General features: G+C 46.0%; 1 protein-coding gene across 2 annotated transcripts in view; it reads left to right on the top strand.

The window, feature by feature from the left end:
• Window positions 1–16595, top strand: part of gart (phosphoribosylglycinamide formyltransferase) — a 51120-nt gene extending 34525 nt beyond the window's left edge. For both annotated transcript variants that reach the window (XM_041211906.1, XM_041211907.1), the window contains exons 17-22: window positions 1198–1401; window positions 3062–3205; window positions 3784–3914; window positions 11177–11318; window positions 12457–12572; window positions 16044–16595. In XM_041211906.1, the coding sequence (XP_041067840.1) occupies window positions 1198–1401; window positions 3062–3205; window positions 3784–3914; window positions 11177–11318; window positions 12457–12572; window positions 16044–16241 (935 nt within the window). In that variant the 3' untranslated portion in view covers window positions 16242–16595. The remainder of the gene's footprint in view (window positions 1–1197; window positions 1402–3061; window positions 3206–3783; window positions 3915–11176; window positions 11319–12456; window positions 12573–16043) is intronic.
• Window positions 16596–19075: the final 2480 nt, after the last annotated feature.

The raw sequence follows: 19075 nt of genomic DNA, 5'->3' as shown, positions 1-19075 counted from the left end.
TGCAACAATCTTCAGCCAGAAGTGCCGAATGGATGATCCATCTTGGCCTCCTCCGGAACTCCCCAGCATTACAGATGCCAGTCGTTACCCAATTCGATTCACTCCACATGATATCAAGAAACACATGAAGGCACTGAATACCACAAAGGCTATGGCCCTGATAATATTCTGGCAATAGTGCTGAAGACTTGTGCTCCAGAACTTGCCACACCCATAGCCAAGCTGTTCCAGTACAGCTACAACACTGGTATCTACCCAGAAATGTGCAAAATTGCCCAGATACGTTCTGTACACAAAAAGCAGGACAACTTCAACCCGGCTAATCACCACCCCATCAGTCTACCCTCGATCATCACTAAAGTGATGTAAGGGTCATCAACAAACATTCACTCCCTCCATCACTGATGCACAGTGGCAGCAGTGTGTATCGTCTACAAGGTGCACTGCAGGAACTCACCAAGGCTCCTCTGACAGCATCTTCCAAACCCAGGACTGCTACCATCTAGAAGGACAAGAGCAGCAGATGCATGGGAACACCACCACCTGGAAGTTCCCCTCCAAGCCTCTCACCATCCTGACTTGGAAATATATCTCCATTCCCTCACTGTCACTAGGTCAAAATCTTGGAACTCCCTCCTTAGCAGCACTGTGGGTGTACCTACACCACATGGACTGCAGCGGTTCAAGAAGACAGCTCACCACCACCTTCTGAAGGGCAACTAGGGATGGGCAATAAATGCTGGCCTAGCTAGGGATGCTCACATCCCGTGAATGAATAAAAACAAATCTTTTGTTTGAAATGACCACAAATCTTTTTTCTTCTAAATACTTTAGTTGCTGATAGAGTACATTCATCTAGTGGGGGAAGAGTGTTAATTGGATCCTTGCTGGTTGGTGAAGTTAAAACTAAGACACAGCTGCTTTCTTTTCTAGAAAGAGTTCATTGACTTAGTTCACAGTCAACACTACTCCAACACCCCAGTGTCCCAGCTATCCCCATTTATAGGTGTTCAAATACTCATCACTTGTTTAACAATGTAATTGCCGTTAGACCGTCATAATGTAATTGCCATTAAGGCGTAACAATGTAAATAATAAGGCATTGATAAAGGGGATCAGTAACAAATTGTGTGAACTCTGCAGAACTACAAATTATTCTTCAATACTTACAAATCTACTTCTATTGCCATTTAAAAGATGCATCATGTTGGAAGATTCCTGAAATCTTTTCGTGGTTACAAACACATGGTGCCCTTTCTGAAGAGGAGATGGCTCGCACCTTTAACTGTGGACTTGGAGCTGTGCTCGTGGTGGATAAAGAGGAAGCTGAAAACGTGCTGCAAAGTGTAAAGAGGCATTATGAAGCATGGACCATTGGAGAAGTTGTGCCGCATCAAGCAGGTCACTTATCATTCATTAGCTGTGTATGCATGGGAAAGGAGAAGACTGTCATTGTTTATCAGAGTTTCTGATTTCCATTTATCAAGTTACATTGTAAAACTTACTGCAGGTGTAACTGTAATTATTTGCCCACCAAAGCAAAATACATTAGATGCTGGAAATAGGAAAGAACAGCAGCAAATGCTAGAAGTGCTTGGCAGGTTATGCAGCATCTGTGGAGAAAGAAACAAGAGTTAATGTTTCAGAACCTTAAAAAAAGTGGAGATGTGTAAGGTTTCAAGCAAGTGTTGAGGCAATGAAAGAGGGGAAGGAGGAAAGAACTAAAGGGTGATAAGAGTCAAAGACAGGAGAGAGTAAATGACAAGGGATGATGGTGCAAAGCAGATGGTGATGGGGCAAGTAAAAAAAAACAAAAGGAGGGTGTGGAGGAGGTGTAAATAGCAACTGTGATTCTGTGAACAGCAGAATTGTCACCTGTTGGTTGGAAAAGTGGGGGAAATGGCTGTGATTGGAAATTACTGAACTCTTATGTTGAATCCAGAAGGCTGTAAAGTGCCTGACCTGCTGAGTGTTATTTGCCAGTTGTTGAAGATTTTTCTTTTACTGAATTCACAATACACCACAGTGGATGGAGTTTAGCAATTAGAAGATATCAGCTGTCCAGATGGTGCAGCGGCTAAATACACCACATGGTGTGGATCTGAGACACACAAACTGAGAAAGTCTCTCAGTTAATCTCTTGCCTGTTCTAAATTAAATAATCTCATATAAGCAGAAGTGGGCATTAGGGGGAGTGGGATAGGGAATGGTGATCGTAAGAGTTGAATTTGATGGTTAGGATAAAGAGACAAAGTTCCCACTCTCGATCACTCCTTGTAACCTCAGCTGGATGGTAGCTAGGTGTGTAACTTCTATTAAATGGATTGATTTAAATTAAGGTCTCAGTGCCTCTGGGATAGGGGGGGGGGGGGAATTAATCAGCCAGTGATTCCACCGCTGAAGTCTGTCTAGTGATTTCTCCTGACAAGTGCAAGTGTGAATATTAGGTGACAACAGGACTGCATGTGGCTGTGATGTCTTCCACACCTGCTGATAGTTACCATGTAGGTTCACTGGAAGTCCATCTTTGTCCACCACACCAGTGCACACAGAATCATACCCCAGCAAGATATAGGTGCCTTCTGGAGAGCTGGGAAAGAAATGGAGAAGGAGGAGAAATCATAGCTCTGCATTTGCAGTTGGTGCCTTATCCTTTTTTACTGTATTGAATTGCTAGTTAAAATTAGTTTAGAAGATTTCTCATGCAGTGCTCTTTCATGTGCTAGCGCTGTTGTTGTTCCATTTTTCTAACTGGTGGAGTGATGGAGGGAAAAAGGAGAAGAGCAAACCTGTCCCTTTCATAAACATTAGTGAATGGAAAAGAAATTCTGGCTAACTTTTTTTTCTATTACAATGGAAAAATGTGACTAAGAATTAGCTGCTGTCTTGACCTTTAACCTTTAACATGGAGGGTGCTGGGAAATGATTTTAGTTGATGTCCACCCATGTTGTTACGAAATAGCATCCTGTACGGTTCACAATCAAACTGAGCTAATTAAGCATTTTTTTTAAAGAAGCTGTTTTAAAGTATTTAACACTTTTTTTTCCCCTCCACTTTTAGGCATTGAAAAGGTAGCAATTAAAAATCTCATGAAGACACTACACTTAAACCAGCAGTCAGATCAATGTGCTGCTGTTGGTGGTTTATCACAGGATTGTGGGCAGACTCGGAAAGTGAGAGTGGGCGTTCTCATCTCCGGAACAGGTTAGTTTCCCCTATTTTGAGCAGAAATAATTGTATCTGTGAAAGAACATTTAATCCGTTTGAGCCCTGAATAAGCTGAATGGATGGGCTTTTGGATTGCTTAGTTTTTCTCTAGTTCCAGCCAGAACCATCCTTACTCAATTTGATATATGATATGGCTGTTTACTGAAGGTAGATGTTTGAATATGTGTCCTCAATGTGATGCCATTTTTTTTTCATTGCTAACAGCAAGATCTCTCCTTTTAAAGTCCTTTGAGGGTCCTCAAGGAGCAGATGGAAGGAGAAATCGTGGGTCTTCAGACTATGGGACCACAGTCCAAAATGTGCAGCAAAGCATCTTTTTTGACCGTTCGGTGGTCTTGAACTTGACAGTGATAAATTTGCATGGTATTGAGTTGACCCTCTAACAGTCTGCACGTACGAGTTTTGGAGTCTGGTTTCACGTCTGCTATTTCTTCAGATCATGAATAGCCCAGATCTTATTCAGTGGTCGCCAAGCATTTTCAACAAGTGGGTTGCTATGTTTCCCTGAAGACATTTGCTACTTGTTTACTTGTTTCTCTTTTATTTCTTTGAAGGAACAAACCTTCAGGCCATAATAGAACACACAAAGGATCCTGCCAGTTGTGTAGAAATAGCAATTGTCATCTCCAACAAAACTGGCGTGGAGGGGCTGAAGAAAGCAACTCGAGCTGGAATCCCGACAAGGGTGAGAGCACTATAACTTCTGGTGGGCTGACCAGATATAAAGTATAACCAGTAAATGTTGCCTGTGAGTAAAACCCAGGGTGCAAGACAAAGTGCAGGCTTGTAACGCTTCTTGTTTAACATGTTCCCAGTAGTTAATGTAGTTATCTTTGGTGTTTAATACAGCATTTAAATCGTAAACTGGAAATGCTAGAAATCCACTAAACCCAGATTACGCTTGTACGTATGTTAGCATTTTTGAAGAACAAGTCTTGTTTGGAGGTTTTAAATTGGTCCTGGTTTATTCTCAGTTGAAGCTGGAGAGACCAATGTAAAATTAACATGGGCCAGAATTTTGCCCTTCGGCGGGCCCGACCGACTTGGCGGAGGGAGGGCAGCCGATCACCGCCGCCGAAATGGGCTGTGTCGCTATTTTCTGTGGCAGGCCAATTAAGGCCCGCCCAGCGGGTTAGCGACTCCCATGGAGATCTGGAAAGTAGTCGCTAGGGTGGGCGGCCTCAGACCGCCGGTTCCAATGGGGAAGCGGCAGCCTGTTTAAAGAGTGGCCAGGCAGCCTGCTTGAGGCAGTGCACCATGGCCACTCGGGGCGAGGAGAGAGAGAGAGAGGCAGCTGTGGTTCCATAGGAGCAGGAGGAAGGGGGCAGGCTTCAGGAGAGGCCAGCAAGGGGACCACTGTGCCCCTCGATTCTCCGATGCCTGCCTAGCTGTCCTCCTCCAAGAGGTTTCCAGCCGTCGGGATGTGCAGGATGTGTTGTATCCAGATGATGGGAGGAGGAGGGCCCCCCCATGTCACCAGCCAAGCGTGGGAGGAGGTTGGTGATGCTGTCAGCGCCCATGATGATGTACGGCGTACTGGCACCCAGTGCCGCAAGAGATTCAATGATTTGCTGCGTTCTGGAAGGGTGAGTACCATATCGGCCTTGGCCATTTGACCCAGAAGGTAGCCTTAGCCTTTGAGCCCCCCCACCCCCCCCCACGTCTTGCTGTCGTTACTGCATTGGGCATTTGGCGCACGCTGGGTGGGCAAACGGATAGTGACCATGCTTACATCAGCCTTAGTGGTTGAGGAGAAGATTGGTTCTCCCAGCATATGTTGGCATTTGTCGCATTTGAGTAGTCTGGGGTCAACCTGCAGGGGAGGCCGCTAGACACATACTCAGAATTCCAACACGTGTCATATTGATGGTGATGAGATGGTGGAAGAGGATCCTCAATGCGTCATGGCCTAGAGCCATCTGCTGTTATCGGCACCGCACCTAGTTGCGCCTCCTTGCCATGGGCGCTAAGACCCGTGTGTTATTCAAAGTGATGGACGCCGAATGTGTCCAAGGTGTCCGTTGGGGGAGGGGGTTGGAAGCAGCCATACTATCTTCTGGGGACTGATCATCAGTAGTGTGGACAGGAGCCGCTGGAGGCCTCAGATGGACCACTGTGGTTGGGGTGCGGCTTGCGTGTGCAGACTACATGAGCGATCAGCTCCAATAAATCCTCTGTTCTGCAGGCAAAAACCGAACACAATCTCAGGGAGCACCAGAGGACTGGTGGTGGGCACAGCTGCTGCAGCACCTGATTATCTACGAGGAGCAGGCCATGGAGATGGGGAGGAGGCAGGCAGTCAGGGCGGTGAGGCTGGGGTCCAGCGGCCAGGTTTTTGGGGTCCACAGTCCCATCCACTCTGTCTCCTCACCATCCAAATCACTGATGATTGCTGCAATCGTTAGTGCTGCAACACTGCTCATTCGCAGACAGAGACAGTCAGACGTGTGGGTCATACACAAAGGCCCTTCGGCCCCTTGAGGATGCGCGTCTCCACCACCTTCCAAAGTTGACGTATCCCATTTGTGACCACTATCCCCATGGTCTAACATAGCATTGGATCGTTGCTGCACAGCCAAAGACTTATTACATCTTAGGGGTTTGGGGACCTCCAGCACCCTTTCAGCCAGGGCGCCCCACATTACTCTGTCCAAAAGGCCCTCAGCACCTCACCTGTCAACCTCAGGCAGTCAACTTAGATAAATGCCACCACGTTACTCATCCCTGCGCCAAGGGGAAATGTTGCCTTTTGCCCAGCCGGTCTATGCCCCTCCTAACGGTATGAAGGTCAATAATGGGACCTGTCAATCTCCTGTGATCCACGGCAAATGTTGTAAGTGTTTGCAATGTTTCCTCAGCACCGCAAATCTCCAGACCAGCATGCATCCAGGTCAGGTACCTCTGCACTCTCCCCACTCCAATGGTACATAACATACCATGTGACATTCCTGAGGCCATCTGACCAGCCTGTCTGTATGCGCATCTAATGTTTGGGGCTCCTCTTGACTCTTTTCCACCCCACCAGTGTTCGTCTCCTTTAGGTCTTGAAGGGTGAGCGACTTATGAGGCTGCGGGGTGGTGGGGAAGGGATGGGAGGTTTAACTGACAGAACGCTAACTGATGCACTGTCCTTGTTGTTAATTTCAGCATCACCACCACATGGCCGCCCCCAACACGTCCAGAGCCCCCCCCCTCCACATCCGAGGGCCAAGACGTGCAACTTGCGGCACGTCATTTCAGCCAGCCAGGCACCAGCGCAGACACACACACCTTGGTGGAGAACTTACTGTCGGCTAGTGTCCCGGGTCACAGTGGAGAGGGCACTTCACAATCGCTGGAGGAGGTGGTAGGGACAGAGAGTGCCGATGGCGCCAGCAGCCGGAGGACTGCAGGGGACCAGCCACATGCCGAGTCCGGCAGTGATGATGTACCTCTGGAGACTTCACCAATGCAGCAGCTGCAGGACAAGTGGCAGGAATCCCGTTTGCATCTGGCAGAGTTACATGAGGGTGTGCTTCAGTTGGTCTCTGTGATAGAGGAGTCCAGGCAGAGTACACGTGAAGGCATGAACCTCAGGGCAGAGCTTCAGGCTTTCTCCACTGAGAGTTTGGCGACTCTCATGGGTTCGATCAGATGGAAAATCTTCTGACTGGGATACGCTCTGACCTGCAAGCCCTCACAGTGCTAATGGCCACAGGTGGTCATTCCCAATGTGGGAGATGTTGTTTGCACCAAGCGTCAGCGCTTGGTGCCCATCCATCTGCGGTGAGCAGAGAGATCCAGTGTGACTTCAGGTCGGTGCAGCAGCTGCCTGTCATTGCTGCGAGCTCCTCTCAGGACACTCTGGATGAGGGCAGCAGCCCCTCCACCCCTCTGCCAGTCAATGTTGCTTCAGTTGAGGCTGCGACAACTGGGGAGGTGTCAGTTCTGGAACTGGCCACTCCATCCCAGGCGGGGCCAGCACAGGCTCCACGGGCCAGAGGACACCCGCCAAGGTCATCGAGGCCAATAGGACAGCAGAGTCAGCAGGCTGTCTCACAAACCACTCCGTGCGATGGGGCGGCACATAGGTGTAACACCCAGAAACGAAAGCATAAGGCGCCTTAGGCACTCCACGGGTATGTCACTGGTGATTTTGTGTTGGCCTTAGAATAGAGAACAAAATACTTATGTTTGCAATGGAGAAGTCTCTGTTATATTTTGGACATAATAAAGTCCACTTTTCTTATCATGGCTGAGGGTGTTTCCTTTGTGCTGCATTTTTCTTTTTCACAGACATACCATGAGTGTTTAAGTGGACATTGATGTTTCTGTACTAAGCCCTTAGTTGCAGCTGATAAGGTGTAAGATGTAGCACCTACATGCCATGTGTGGAAGCGCCAGGCAATGCTGTTCTTGCTGATCCATGTGTGTGTTGAGCTAGCTGAAGGTTCGTTGGATTAAAGTGTCCTGGGTGTCCCTGCCTCCTTGGTGTAATAGCGGGTCAGCGTGCTGCCCCTCATCTTTGCTCTGTGCTTCCTCATCCTCTGAGCCACTGCTGGATTCATCATGTGCAGCCTCATCAACTGTGATCCCCCTTTCCAGCGCAAGATTGTGCAGAGTGCAGCATGCTACCACTATCAGAGAGACGCAATCTGGGGGGTACTGGAGTGCATCCCCTGAGCGGTCCAGGCATCGGAAGCGCATCTTGAGAAGACCGATGGCTCTCTCCACCACAGCCCTTATGGTGCCCTGGCTCCTGTTGTAGCGCTGCTCAGCTTCTGTTCTTGGATGGCGGAGAGGCGTCATGAACCACCTTCTGAGGGGATAGCCCTTGTCACCCAGTAGCCACCCGTCCAGCCGGACCGGAGCACTGAAAAGCCCCGGCACCTGGGAGTGTTTGAGGATGTAAGCATCATGGGAGCTGCCTTGGTACCTTGCACAGACTTGTAGAATCAGCATCCTGTGATCACACAGTATCTGCACGTTCATGGAGTGGAAGCCCTTCCTGTTGACGAAGGCACCGGGCTCACCTGCTGGTGCCTTGATGGCCACATGTATACAGTCTATTGCACCCTGGACACGGGGGAAGCCAGCAATGGCTGCAAAGCCTCTGGCTCACTGTGTCTGACTTGTCTGGTCGCAGCAGAAGTGGATGAAGGTGGATACCCTTCTGAACAGAGCATCTGTAACCTGCTTGACAGAAGTGTAGAGAGCTGATTGGGAGACACCGCAAAGATCACTCACCGAGCCCTGGAAGGAACCAGAGGCATAGAAGTGGAGGGCAACTGTGAGCTTCAGAGCCACTGGCATGGGGTGTCCACCCATACAGTTAGGGGAGATCTCAGGGCCAATCATCTGACAGATATAGATACTCTGTCACTGTCCCCCTTGACAGTTGGAGCCTCCTTCGGCACTGCACCTCAGTCATATTGAGGTAACTGCTTCACTGCCTGTATACCCTGGCAGCAGGATAATGGCGTCCTCTGCGGCCCCTTCCACCTTGGACAACCTCTTGGCCCTGCGCCCCTTGTGCCTGAGCCTGGCCTCCCAAAGGTGGCTCCCCTGGAGGCTGATTGTCCAGTCCTGGCCTCCTTATTCTATCCCTCCCTTCCTCCTCAGAGAAGCTGCCTCCAGTGGAGAGGTCAGAACCCATAGCCCCAGGCTAAATGGAGGCCTCCGGAATGCTACAGGCCTGAGAAAGATAACTGTTTGCAGACTGGTTTCAAAGTACACAAAAAGCTCTCGGAAATCGATGAGAACTGCTAACAATCACACAGGCAACTTTTAAACACTTTCCTCAATTGTAACTTCGTGTAAAACATGAACAACCCCTCTGAGTCCACATATCCCGACAATACATGAGTTTTATTAAAAAATCACCTACCCGCCTGCCCGTTGGACATGTGGGCCGACCCGAAGTTTGCACGGACCCCTCAAAATCCAGGACAATTGGCAAGTTAAGGGCCTTAACGAGGCCTTCAATTAATGGCAGGAGAGCGTCCTGCCGCTGGGTGTGCCTGCCGACCGAAATATCGCGATGCCACGTGCTGACATTGGGACGCTCGCACGACATTTTAAGCGCTGACGTGCGGGTTCTGCCAGGAAATTCTGCCCATGGTGTTTCTGGTCATTTGCCACATGTTGATTCCACATTTCCTTAGAGGTGCAGGGAAAGGGACCTTGGGATTTGGATTTTCTTCCCTTCTCTTTCCTGCCCCTGCTCCACCCAAAAAGGAAGAAAATTGGAGGGCTGCATTTACCCGAAGCCAATTGTAGAATACGACACAAAACCTAAAGATTTATTTACTGCGAAAATCGCAGCAAATGCTTGAAATTATCAGTGTTGGTGAGAGACTTGGAAGTAGAATCACAGAATGTTATCGGATAGAAGGAGGCCATTCGGCCTGTCATGCCCATGCTGGCTCTCTGCAAGAGCAATTCACCTAGTGCCGCTCCCCCTGCCTTTTCCCCATAGCCCTGCACATTTTTCCTTTTCAGATAATGATCCAATTCCCTCTTGAATCCCTCAGTTGAACCTGTCTGCACCAAACTCTCAGGCAGTGCATTCCAGATCGTAACACTTGCTGCATTAAAAAGTTTTGCCTCATGCCACCATTACTTCTTTTGCCAATTACTTCAAATCTGTGCCCTCTGGTTCTTGATTCTTCCATCAACGGGTACGGTTTCTCCCTATCTACTCTGTCCAGACTGCTCATGATTTTGATTTTCTCTGTCAAATCTCCTCTCAACATTCTCTTCTCCAAGGAAAACCGAGTTCCCAACTTCTCCAATCTACCTATGTTACTGAAGTTCCTCATCCCTGGTATCATTCTTGTGAATCTTTTCTGTACTCTCTTCAATGCCTTCACATCTTCCCTGAAGTGTGGTGCCCAGAACTGGGCGCAATGCTCTCAGTTAAGGATGAACTAGTGTTTCAGTGTATAGTGAGCAGAAGGAAAGAAATGCTGGATATGTACATGGGTAAATATGATATACGCAGTATTGTTGATGTGTACATTTCTGTGAATGTGCTTTATTTTAGACACATGTTAAATATTACACATGCTGAACGGGGTCAGATTCATAGACCTTCATTTATGAAGACTATGTGGGTTGGATGTTGGTCTGTTCTGTGCGGGTATGAGAGAGTAGAGGTCCCTTGGGTTCTCACTGGTGAATGTAGATCGCAGGAAACCTCATTAATTATTCAAATGCAGTGATTTCTAACAATTTGAGCTTTGATCAATCTTGAAACAGGAATCCATGTACTGACACTGATATGTTTAAAGGAATACCTGGTTGTTAACCAGTAAACCTGGACTGTCTAGGACCACTATTTCATAAACATGCTACTGCACAGAGCAACATGGTTTATAGCTGGCTGGAGCACAGTTCTGTAGTCACATTTCACTACAGAAGAAAAACGTGATGCAAAAGTCATTTTTTTAAAGCTTTTTTTTTTACAGCAGTTTGGGGAAGTTAGGACTCTTTCCCTTGGGGAAAAGAAGGCTGAGAGGAGATTTGATAGAGGTATTCAAAATCATGAGGTTGCCTGGAGGGAGTAGACAGGGCGAAACTGATCCCACTCGTGAAAGGATCGAGAACAAGAGGGCAAAGATTTAAAGTAATCGGTAAAAGCGACACGAGTTAAACCTTCTCACATTGCAAGTGGTTGGGGTCTGAAATGCACTGAGTGTGATGGAGGCAGGGTCAAGCGAGGCATTCGAGGGATTTAAATGTTTCTTTTCAGATAATCAGTCTACAGGGTTACAGGGGGAAGGCAGGAAAATGGCACTGGTGAATTGTTCACTCGGAGAGCTGGTGCAGACACAATGGGCTGAATGGCTTCCTTCTGCACTGTAACTAGTCCTGTGATTCTGTGATTTTCTGACATTAGCAGTTGTTCTTTTTTTACCTTTTGTGTACTGTGCCTGATTTGGTTCTTTTGCATTTGAAAACCTATAGGTAATTGACCATAAGCTATATGGAAGCCGCTCTGAGTTTGACAGCACTGTTGATCAGCTACTTCAGGAATTCTCTGTTGAGCTGGTCTGCCTAGCGGGATTCATGAGAATCCTCTCTGGTCCCTTCGTCAAGAAATGGAATGGTAAATATTGTTTTTTTTTTTCCCACCCAGGTGATCTGAACAATCCGTTAGCCCTACGCCAGAAGTAAAGATTTGCTTTTGGCACATCTTGAACCTGAGTACTGAGCACAAAGAAATATAAACATTTGTACATCGTCAAATTTGATATTTTAGCATTGACTATTGTTGAGCTGACACGGCCTTAATCTAGAGACTATTACTGAGTGAGTAAACAGTGTGCTGTAGTTAATTGTTGTCTGCCACTAAGTCACTATCTGTTAGCAGTTAAAATTAGTAGAGCTACCGAAGCTGTCATAGGGACTGTTTAAATAGCTCAAAACAATTCTGTCTAGAGTAATAGGAATTGTGTGGTGAGTGGGCTGCATAATTATATACAATTACCCCTTATTAGAGACTTTATTAAATAATGTTTAAAAATAACAAGTTCATGTTGGCTTTAGATGTATGTTTTCACTGTGTTGAATCATTTTTTTTTAACTTCGACTGGATTGTTCATTGGCTGTTTGCTGCCAACATTGTGCATGTGCAGTTTTACACTGTGACATCATTGCGAGTGACAGAATAGGCAGTGGCTAGAAGCAGTGATGTTTATCAAACGGTTATTAAAGATGGCGATTGAAAAAGCTTCACCTTCTCTGAGTCGGCAGGGCAGAATGGAGCTGGGATTCGGGATGGTGAGGGAGGGGAGAGGCTTCTGATCCACCTGGTGACGGCCACAATTCCGGGTTACAACCTCCGTGTCACGCGTGTGAAACTCCGGGTCGTCTTCAGGTTGGACCTTTATTCGGATCCTGAAGATGCTCACCCAGTCTCTGAGCCCTGAGGGCGGATCCCCGGAAACTGTGAGGAGGCTGCGCCTGGACTGACGCCCGGAGTGGGGCTCAGAGACTGGGTGAATGGCTTCAGGATCCGTGTAAGATCCAATAGGCACTGTGTCTCCTACAGATGACGTCATAGGTTTCCTGCGCATGCATGGACAAGTGCGCGTGTGCAGACGGTTATCAGTGGCCCTCTTGGGTTGGGAGGAGACACCGTGTTATTCATTACATTCAGCCCAGATATAAGAGCAGTAAGTTACTGAGTGTTTTTTTTTAAACTAATTGAATTCAGCATTCTCTAATTATAAACTGCCTTCTAGGTAAACTATTGAATATTCATCCATCGCTGCTGCCTTCTTTCAAAGGAGTTAATGCCCACAAACAGGTGCTGCAGGCTGGAGTACGAGTCACTGGCTGCTCTGTGCATTTCGTAGCTGTAAGTATTCCCCCTTTTAGTTTTTCATTTCCCACATATTCCATTTCTCTCTCCAGTTTTCTCCTCAAATCCCTCACTACTACAGTGCTTTCTTCAGCTGAGGTTTGAGCATTGGTCTGAAAGATTGGTCACGTTGATATTCAGGATGTGGGATCAATGGGATTTGATGCCAGTGCTCTAGGGAAGGACATGATGATGTATTGGATTTTTATTCCAAGTGATTTGCATTCGCCCAGCTTCCCCAGCAATCGGTAAAAGTACGGCAAGAAAGAAACACTTGCATTTATCTAGCACCTTTTGTGACTACAGGACATCCCAGGGTGCTTTATAGCCGATGGAGTACTTTTAAAGTGTAATCGCAGTTATAATGTAGGAAATGTGGCAGCCAATTTGCACACAGCAATGTGGTGGTAATGACCAGATGACCTGTTTTTGTGATATTGATTGAGGGATCAGCATTGGCCCGGATGCTGGGAAGAATTCCCCTACTCTCAATAGTGCCACCTGACCTTTTTACATCCACCTGGCAGTGCAGACTGGGTACTGGTTTAACTCTCATCAGCAAGATGGCATCTCTGACAATGCAGCACTCCCTCGGTACTGTAGTGCCAGCCTAGATTTTAGTGCTACAGTCCTGGAGTGGGACTTGAACTCTCAACCTCTGACTTAGAGGTGATGGTGCTATCAGCTGAGCCTTGGTTGATACTGTAACCAGATACACTGTCATAAACTACAATTCAATTGCTTTTGGAGGTAGTACTGCCTCGTAATTGTACTTTTCCATTTCCATATGTGAGCTGTGTTTTATTCACCCAAGCCTCCCTGCATTCTACTTTTATCTAACTGTATCACCATTTCTTTCCAATCCTTTCACCCTTGCGTTTGTGCAGCTTACCCTTAAATGCATCTATGCTGTTGGCCTCTCTACTTTTTATGGTAGTGAGCTCCACATTCCTTCCACTCTGAGTAAAGACAGTTCTCCTGAATTCCCTCTTGGGTTTGTTAATGATTATCTTACCTTTTATGACCTTGTATTTTGGACTCTCCCACAAGTTGAAACATTTTTCCTAATATCAGTGACAGCCCGCCTTTTCTTATGAAGGATGTTGGGTTGTGCCAACTCTTTGGGTTCTACCTTCTCAGCAATAAAACTGAAATATGAATCAGTGTAAGTGAATCTCATTGAAATGTATAAAATTCTGACAGGGCTGGACGGACAAGATGCAGGGGTGATGTTTCCTCTGGCTGGGGGTTTCTAGAACAAGGGGTCACAATCTCAGGATACAGGGTAGACCATTTAGGACTGAGATGAGGAGAAACATCTTCACTCAGAGGATGGTGAACCTTTGGAACATTCTACCACAGAAGGCTGTGGAGGCCACGCCACTGAATATATTTAAGAAGGAAATAGATTTCTAGACTCGAAGGGTATGGGGAGCTCGCAGGAGTACGGCGTTGAGATAGAGGATCAGCCATGATATTGAATGGCGGAGCAGGCTCGAAGGGCTGAATGACCTACTCCTATTTTCTTTGTAAACCCTTCTTGCATGCGGAACTGGACTTGGGCATTGCAAGACTCAGCATAGTTTGCCTGTTGGAGCAAAGAATGTTTATTATCAATTGTTTGCAGGATGTAGATCTTGCTAACAGAGCCAGCATTTATTGCCCATCCTTGACTACCTTTGCCTCAACCTTGAATACAGCTAAGTGGCTTTCTAGGCTATTTCAGAGGGCAATTAAGAATCAACCACATGTTTGTGGGTTTGGAATCTCATGAAGGCCAGATCAGGTATGGACATTTGTGAACCAGAATGGTTTTTATGACTGTGGTAATTTCAGAGTCACTATGACTGATACTAGCTTTTTAAGTTCAGATTTATTTATTTGTGTTTAAGTTCCCCAACTACCATGATGGGATTTGAACTAATGTTTCCAGATCATTTGGAGAGGCTTCTGGATTACTGGTCTAGTAATATAACCACTATGCTACCATACCTCCGGACCACAATGAATGCAGTAAAATGCTTGTATGCTACAATTCCTTCAACAATGACCTGTCAGGATAGGGTGGAATTTAGTGTAGGATTTCTAATTGGTCCTCTTAATCTTCAACTGGGGATCATGACAAATATCCTTTTTCTTTTGGGTTGGTATTTCAGATCGTACGCCCTTGAGCTGTGCAGGTATTTGTAGTTGAGAGGGTAAATGTAGAGTCAGCCTCCTCTTGTTCTGGCTCAGTTGATAGCACTATCACCTCTGAATCATAAGGTTTTGGGTTCAATTCCCACTGCAGGCCTTGAGCACAAAAATCAAGGTTGACACTCCAGTGCAGTACCGAGGGCTGCACTGTCGGCGGTGCTGTTTTTTGGATGTTAAACTGAGGCCTCATCTGCTTGCTCGGGTGGATGTAAAAGGCCCCATGGCACTACTTTGAAGAAGAGCAGGGGAGTTGTTCCCAATGTCCTGGCCGATATTTATCCCTCAATCAACATCGCAAAACAGACTATCTGGTCATTATCATATTGCTGTTTGTGGGAGCTTGCTGTGTGCACATAGGCTGCCACATTCCCTACATTTTAACTGTGACTACACTTCAAAAAGCACGCCATTGGCTGTAAAGTGCTTTGCGACATCCAGTGGCCGGGAAAAGCGCTATATTAATGCAAGTCTTGCTTCCACTCTTGTGACACATGTCCACACTTCCAAACGCTCATCTGAACCTGACTAAGTGGAACGGCAAAACTCATTTCATTGCAGGAGAGAATAAACATGATTAAGAGAAATGTTACATCAAGCCGACAGCACAGTAACAGGTCATTCGGCTCAACTGCTTTTTGCTCGACGGGAGCCTCCCTGAACTCTGCTTCATCATACCTTTCCAATCCTTTCACCCTCATGTTTTATCCAGCTTCCCCTTAAATGCATCCATGCCTACTACTCCTTGTGTTCGTGACTTCCATATTTCTTCCACTCTGAGTAACGCCCTTTATCCTGAATTCCCTATTTCATTTCTTAGTAATTATTTTACCTTTATGATCTCTAATTTTGGACGCCCCCACAAGTCAAACCATTTTCCCTACATCTAGACATTTTCGAAACCCTTTCATACTCTTCTGTCCCATTCTTTCTCATGCTTATCTTGTTTACCCTTTATTGCATCTATGATGTGTGTACACGTCTGCGATCCAACTGCAAAAGGACCCTGGTGGAATCCTTTGAATCTGGGGAGGTGCAAGACATAGGAGATCTGGTCGGTAACACACGCAAGGGAAATTGAAAGGAGAAAATCTAACATTGACTAGAATGAGTTCTGAGTTCTCTCAATGGTGTAATTGTAAAAATAGCACTGAGTGCGATCATAAGTCACTCACAAATGAAGTCTCTGCTCTGATACCTAGTGTATGCAGGGCTAGGTGATGTTGTTCACCTTTTTCTTCTAATTGTATTCTGCTATTTTATTGGCTGTTTCAGGAAGAAATTGATGCTGGAGCAATTATCGTACAGAAGGTTGTTCCAGTACTAGTGGGGGATTCTGAAGAGACCCTCTCGGAGAGAGTGAAAGAAGCTGAGCATATGGCTTATCCTGCTGCTCTCCATCTGGTGGCTAGTGGAGCAGTACATTTAGGAGAAGATGGCAAAATTTGCTGGAAAGAGCTGAATTGTAACTGAAGTCATGCAACATGGGCTCTTCGTGACTACTTACAAAAACGGTTTAGAGGGTGATGAGTGTTAGAAACCGTCCCAAATTGAAATCCCTTTTTGATCTGCTTGTTGTCTCTCCCGTGGTCTATTCCACAGTCTTGTCCACATCTCGTTAACTGGAGAAGCGAAACGTGGCAACTCTCCCGTGCTAAAGTGTGCTCATTTCAATTTCGTGTTACTTGAAATAGAATATCATTAACTTTTTTTTAAACAAAAAGATCTTTTCACAGAAAATACCAGGAAATTGCAGAAAAGAAAAATAAAACACAATTTGTATACTCGTTTTCACTTTTTGTGGTAATAAAACTGTTATACAGCCGAGTTCTATTTTGGTTTTGCATAATTCTGCAAGACATTTATTAGTTCAGGAAAACACTAGCTTTTACATTCCTTGCTTGAAGAAAAAATCAGAGTGTGTGGAGTCATCAGATTTTGATTACAGCATCTACCCTTCCTTTAAAAATCATGATGCGGAAAATTAAGCATTGTGTATCCAGATGCCGGTGACATTCTGTCCAACTACTAGAAGAGTCTAACAACTTTGGATGCGATGTGGGATACAGTCAGATAAAACAAAGGCAGGTGACTGATCAGCACAGCTTGCCTTGGGCTGTGCTGGAAGACATGTTGGCAGTCGGCATAATAAAGGCTGTTTCAGTAGGCTGCACTGCTTTGAACACTGAAAGCCAATTTGAATCAAATAAGATGTTACTGTGTATAAGACAGCTAAACAAAGATGCCATGCTGTCCAGAAAGCTGAATACCTCACTCTAAGGCTGAACTTAATGTCTTCTATTTTGTATTACACTGAAAATGAACAGTTTACCTTTTCATTGCTAGAATAAAGGCAAGAGCTTCATGATGACCCAGTGCATAAAAACACAGATTGCAAGTTGAGCATCAGTATTTAATTTTTACTTGTTTCCTTGTTGTCCAGGAGTGCTCAGGCAACACCAGCAAACTTGCCTCGCTTTCTCAAAGTATCCACTAATTGACATCTTTTCTGTTTGGTTGCCTGCTCGCTTCCATGGAATGGGTTGCCACTTGTGTGAAACCCACCCCAGTAGACTCACCCAGAGGTGGGACCATGTCAGGGATCCGCCCCCATGAGGTTTTCTGCTACTTTCCTAGACTCCCCCACCCCCCTCCAAAGATCTGGGAAAATTCCACCTACCCTCTCTGTGTCTGTGCCAGCTAGAGAATCACTACTTTTGCTTCTTATGTCCTTTATGATGTATTTTAGTTGCTATTTGTGTTGGTAAGGTAAGACAACAATATCTTTTTTGTCAGACTAGAAGGAACTGTTTTGAATGACATTATTTGCTAACTACCAGCATTGTGGCAACGCTGTCTGGATCTATATTGCTAAGTAAACTATTTTTTACCCTTTCCCTGGGTTTTGTTTACCTGATGCACAATGCAACTTTAAAGCACACAGTGCAATCAATTAATAAACCAATTTTCTATAGTAACTGCATACAAATGTTCTTTTGGAACTGATGTTAAACCAAGGGCTTGTCTGCTCTCTTGGGTGGATATGAAAGATCCCATGGTACTATCTTGAATAAGAGCGGGGGAGTTCTCCCCAGTGTCCTGGCCAATACTCATGCCTCAATCAACATCACTTAATGAACAAGTAATTTTTTTACCACATCTCTTTCCGTGAGTTTGCTGTGCACAGATTGACTGCAGTGTTTCATAACCTTCTCTTAGGCAGCCCCTTGGGATTGAGAATGACTTGTTTCCACTCAGCTTCCGTGGGTTCTGAGATAACTGGTATGTCCATTGTGCGATCTACAGACTCTGTCACATGTGGGGCAGGTGGTGGTCGAAGGGTCAGGTGGATGAATTTATTGGTGGTTTGTTTGCTCTCTCTAACACCTTCATGTCTGTGTTCCTGTTGAGGTCTCTTGATGAGTTCGCTGCCTCCCTGAATGAACTTTCTCTATTTTAGTCAGTCATAAGCCAGGGACTCCTGTGAGTTGATGGGGATGTTTGATCTCTTCAGGGATGCTTTTGAGTACACTGAGGGTTGCCAAGATATCACAAGACCCGCCACCTTCATCTGCCCCACCCCCAGACTCCTGCCATTGGGCTTTCAGCCAGATTGAGAGCAGCAGAGTTGGGCCTGCCCCTCTCCAGGCCCAGGCACTTAGCGTATTTCAGGCTGAACCCCAGTTCTGCCTCACACTCTACCCAGGAACAGGCAGCCTCTCATTGGTGAGAACTAACCTGCTGGTGCGACGCTCCCCACCTGCTCTTCCTCTATCTCAGAAGCATAGTGGCTGGAGAGAAGACCCAAAACAATTCTCAGGCCCCAATCCCAGAGAGAGGAGGGGAGACCACCATCTTTACCCAAAGTAGAAATGGTGGTCTATGAACATCCAGTGACCATCAGTTCCCCCAGACAAACGTTCCAGCTGACTGCCAACCCCATCCACTCATGAACTCTATATCCATTAGCATTTTGCATATCCTAAATCTCCCAATAGTTTTCAATGGTCACTGGGAGATAGATGCCAATTCTAGTAGACTGGCCAATCTAGGAGGGTTGGCAAACCTGAGGGCATCCCTAAAGGATACATTACAACATTGACTACACTTCAATTGGCACTAATTACTTGTTGGGGTATAGTTTTATATATTTTTATTGGGGCTACCTGTCCACGGAACTCTCCCCTTCGTACTCCATCTGTAGATCAACTACCGTTCATGGGATTTAAAAAAAATAACAATTGATGCTAGTTTCACAGTCACCATTACTGAGACTAGTATTATATTCCAGATTTATTTATTGAATT

The sequence above is a fragment of the Carcharodon carcharias genome, chromosome 18, assembly GCF_017639515.1.
Source record: "Carcharodon carcharias isolate sCarCar2 chromosome 18, sCarCar2.pri, whole genome shotgun sequence".
Lineage (NCBI taxonomy): Eukaryota > Metazoa > Chordata > Chondrichthyes > Lamniformes > Lamnidae > Carcharodon > Carcharodon carcharias.
The sequence above is the reverse complement of the archived record's forward strand: the minus strand, read 5'-3'. Positions and strand labels throughout refer to the sequence as shown.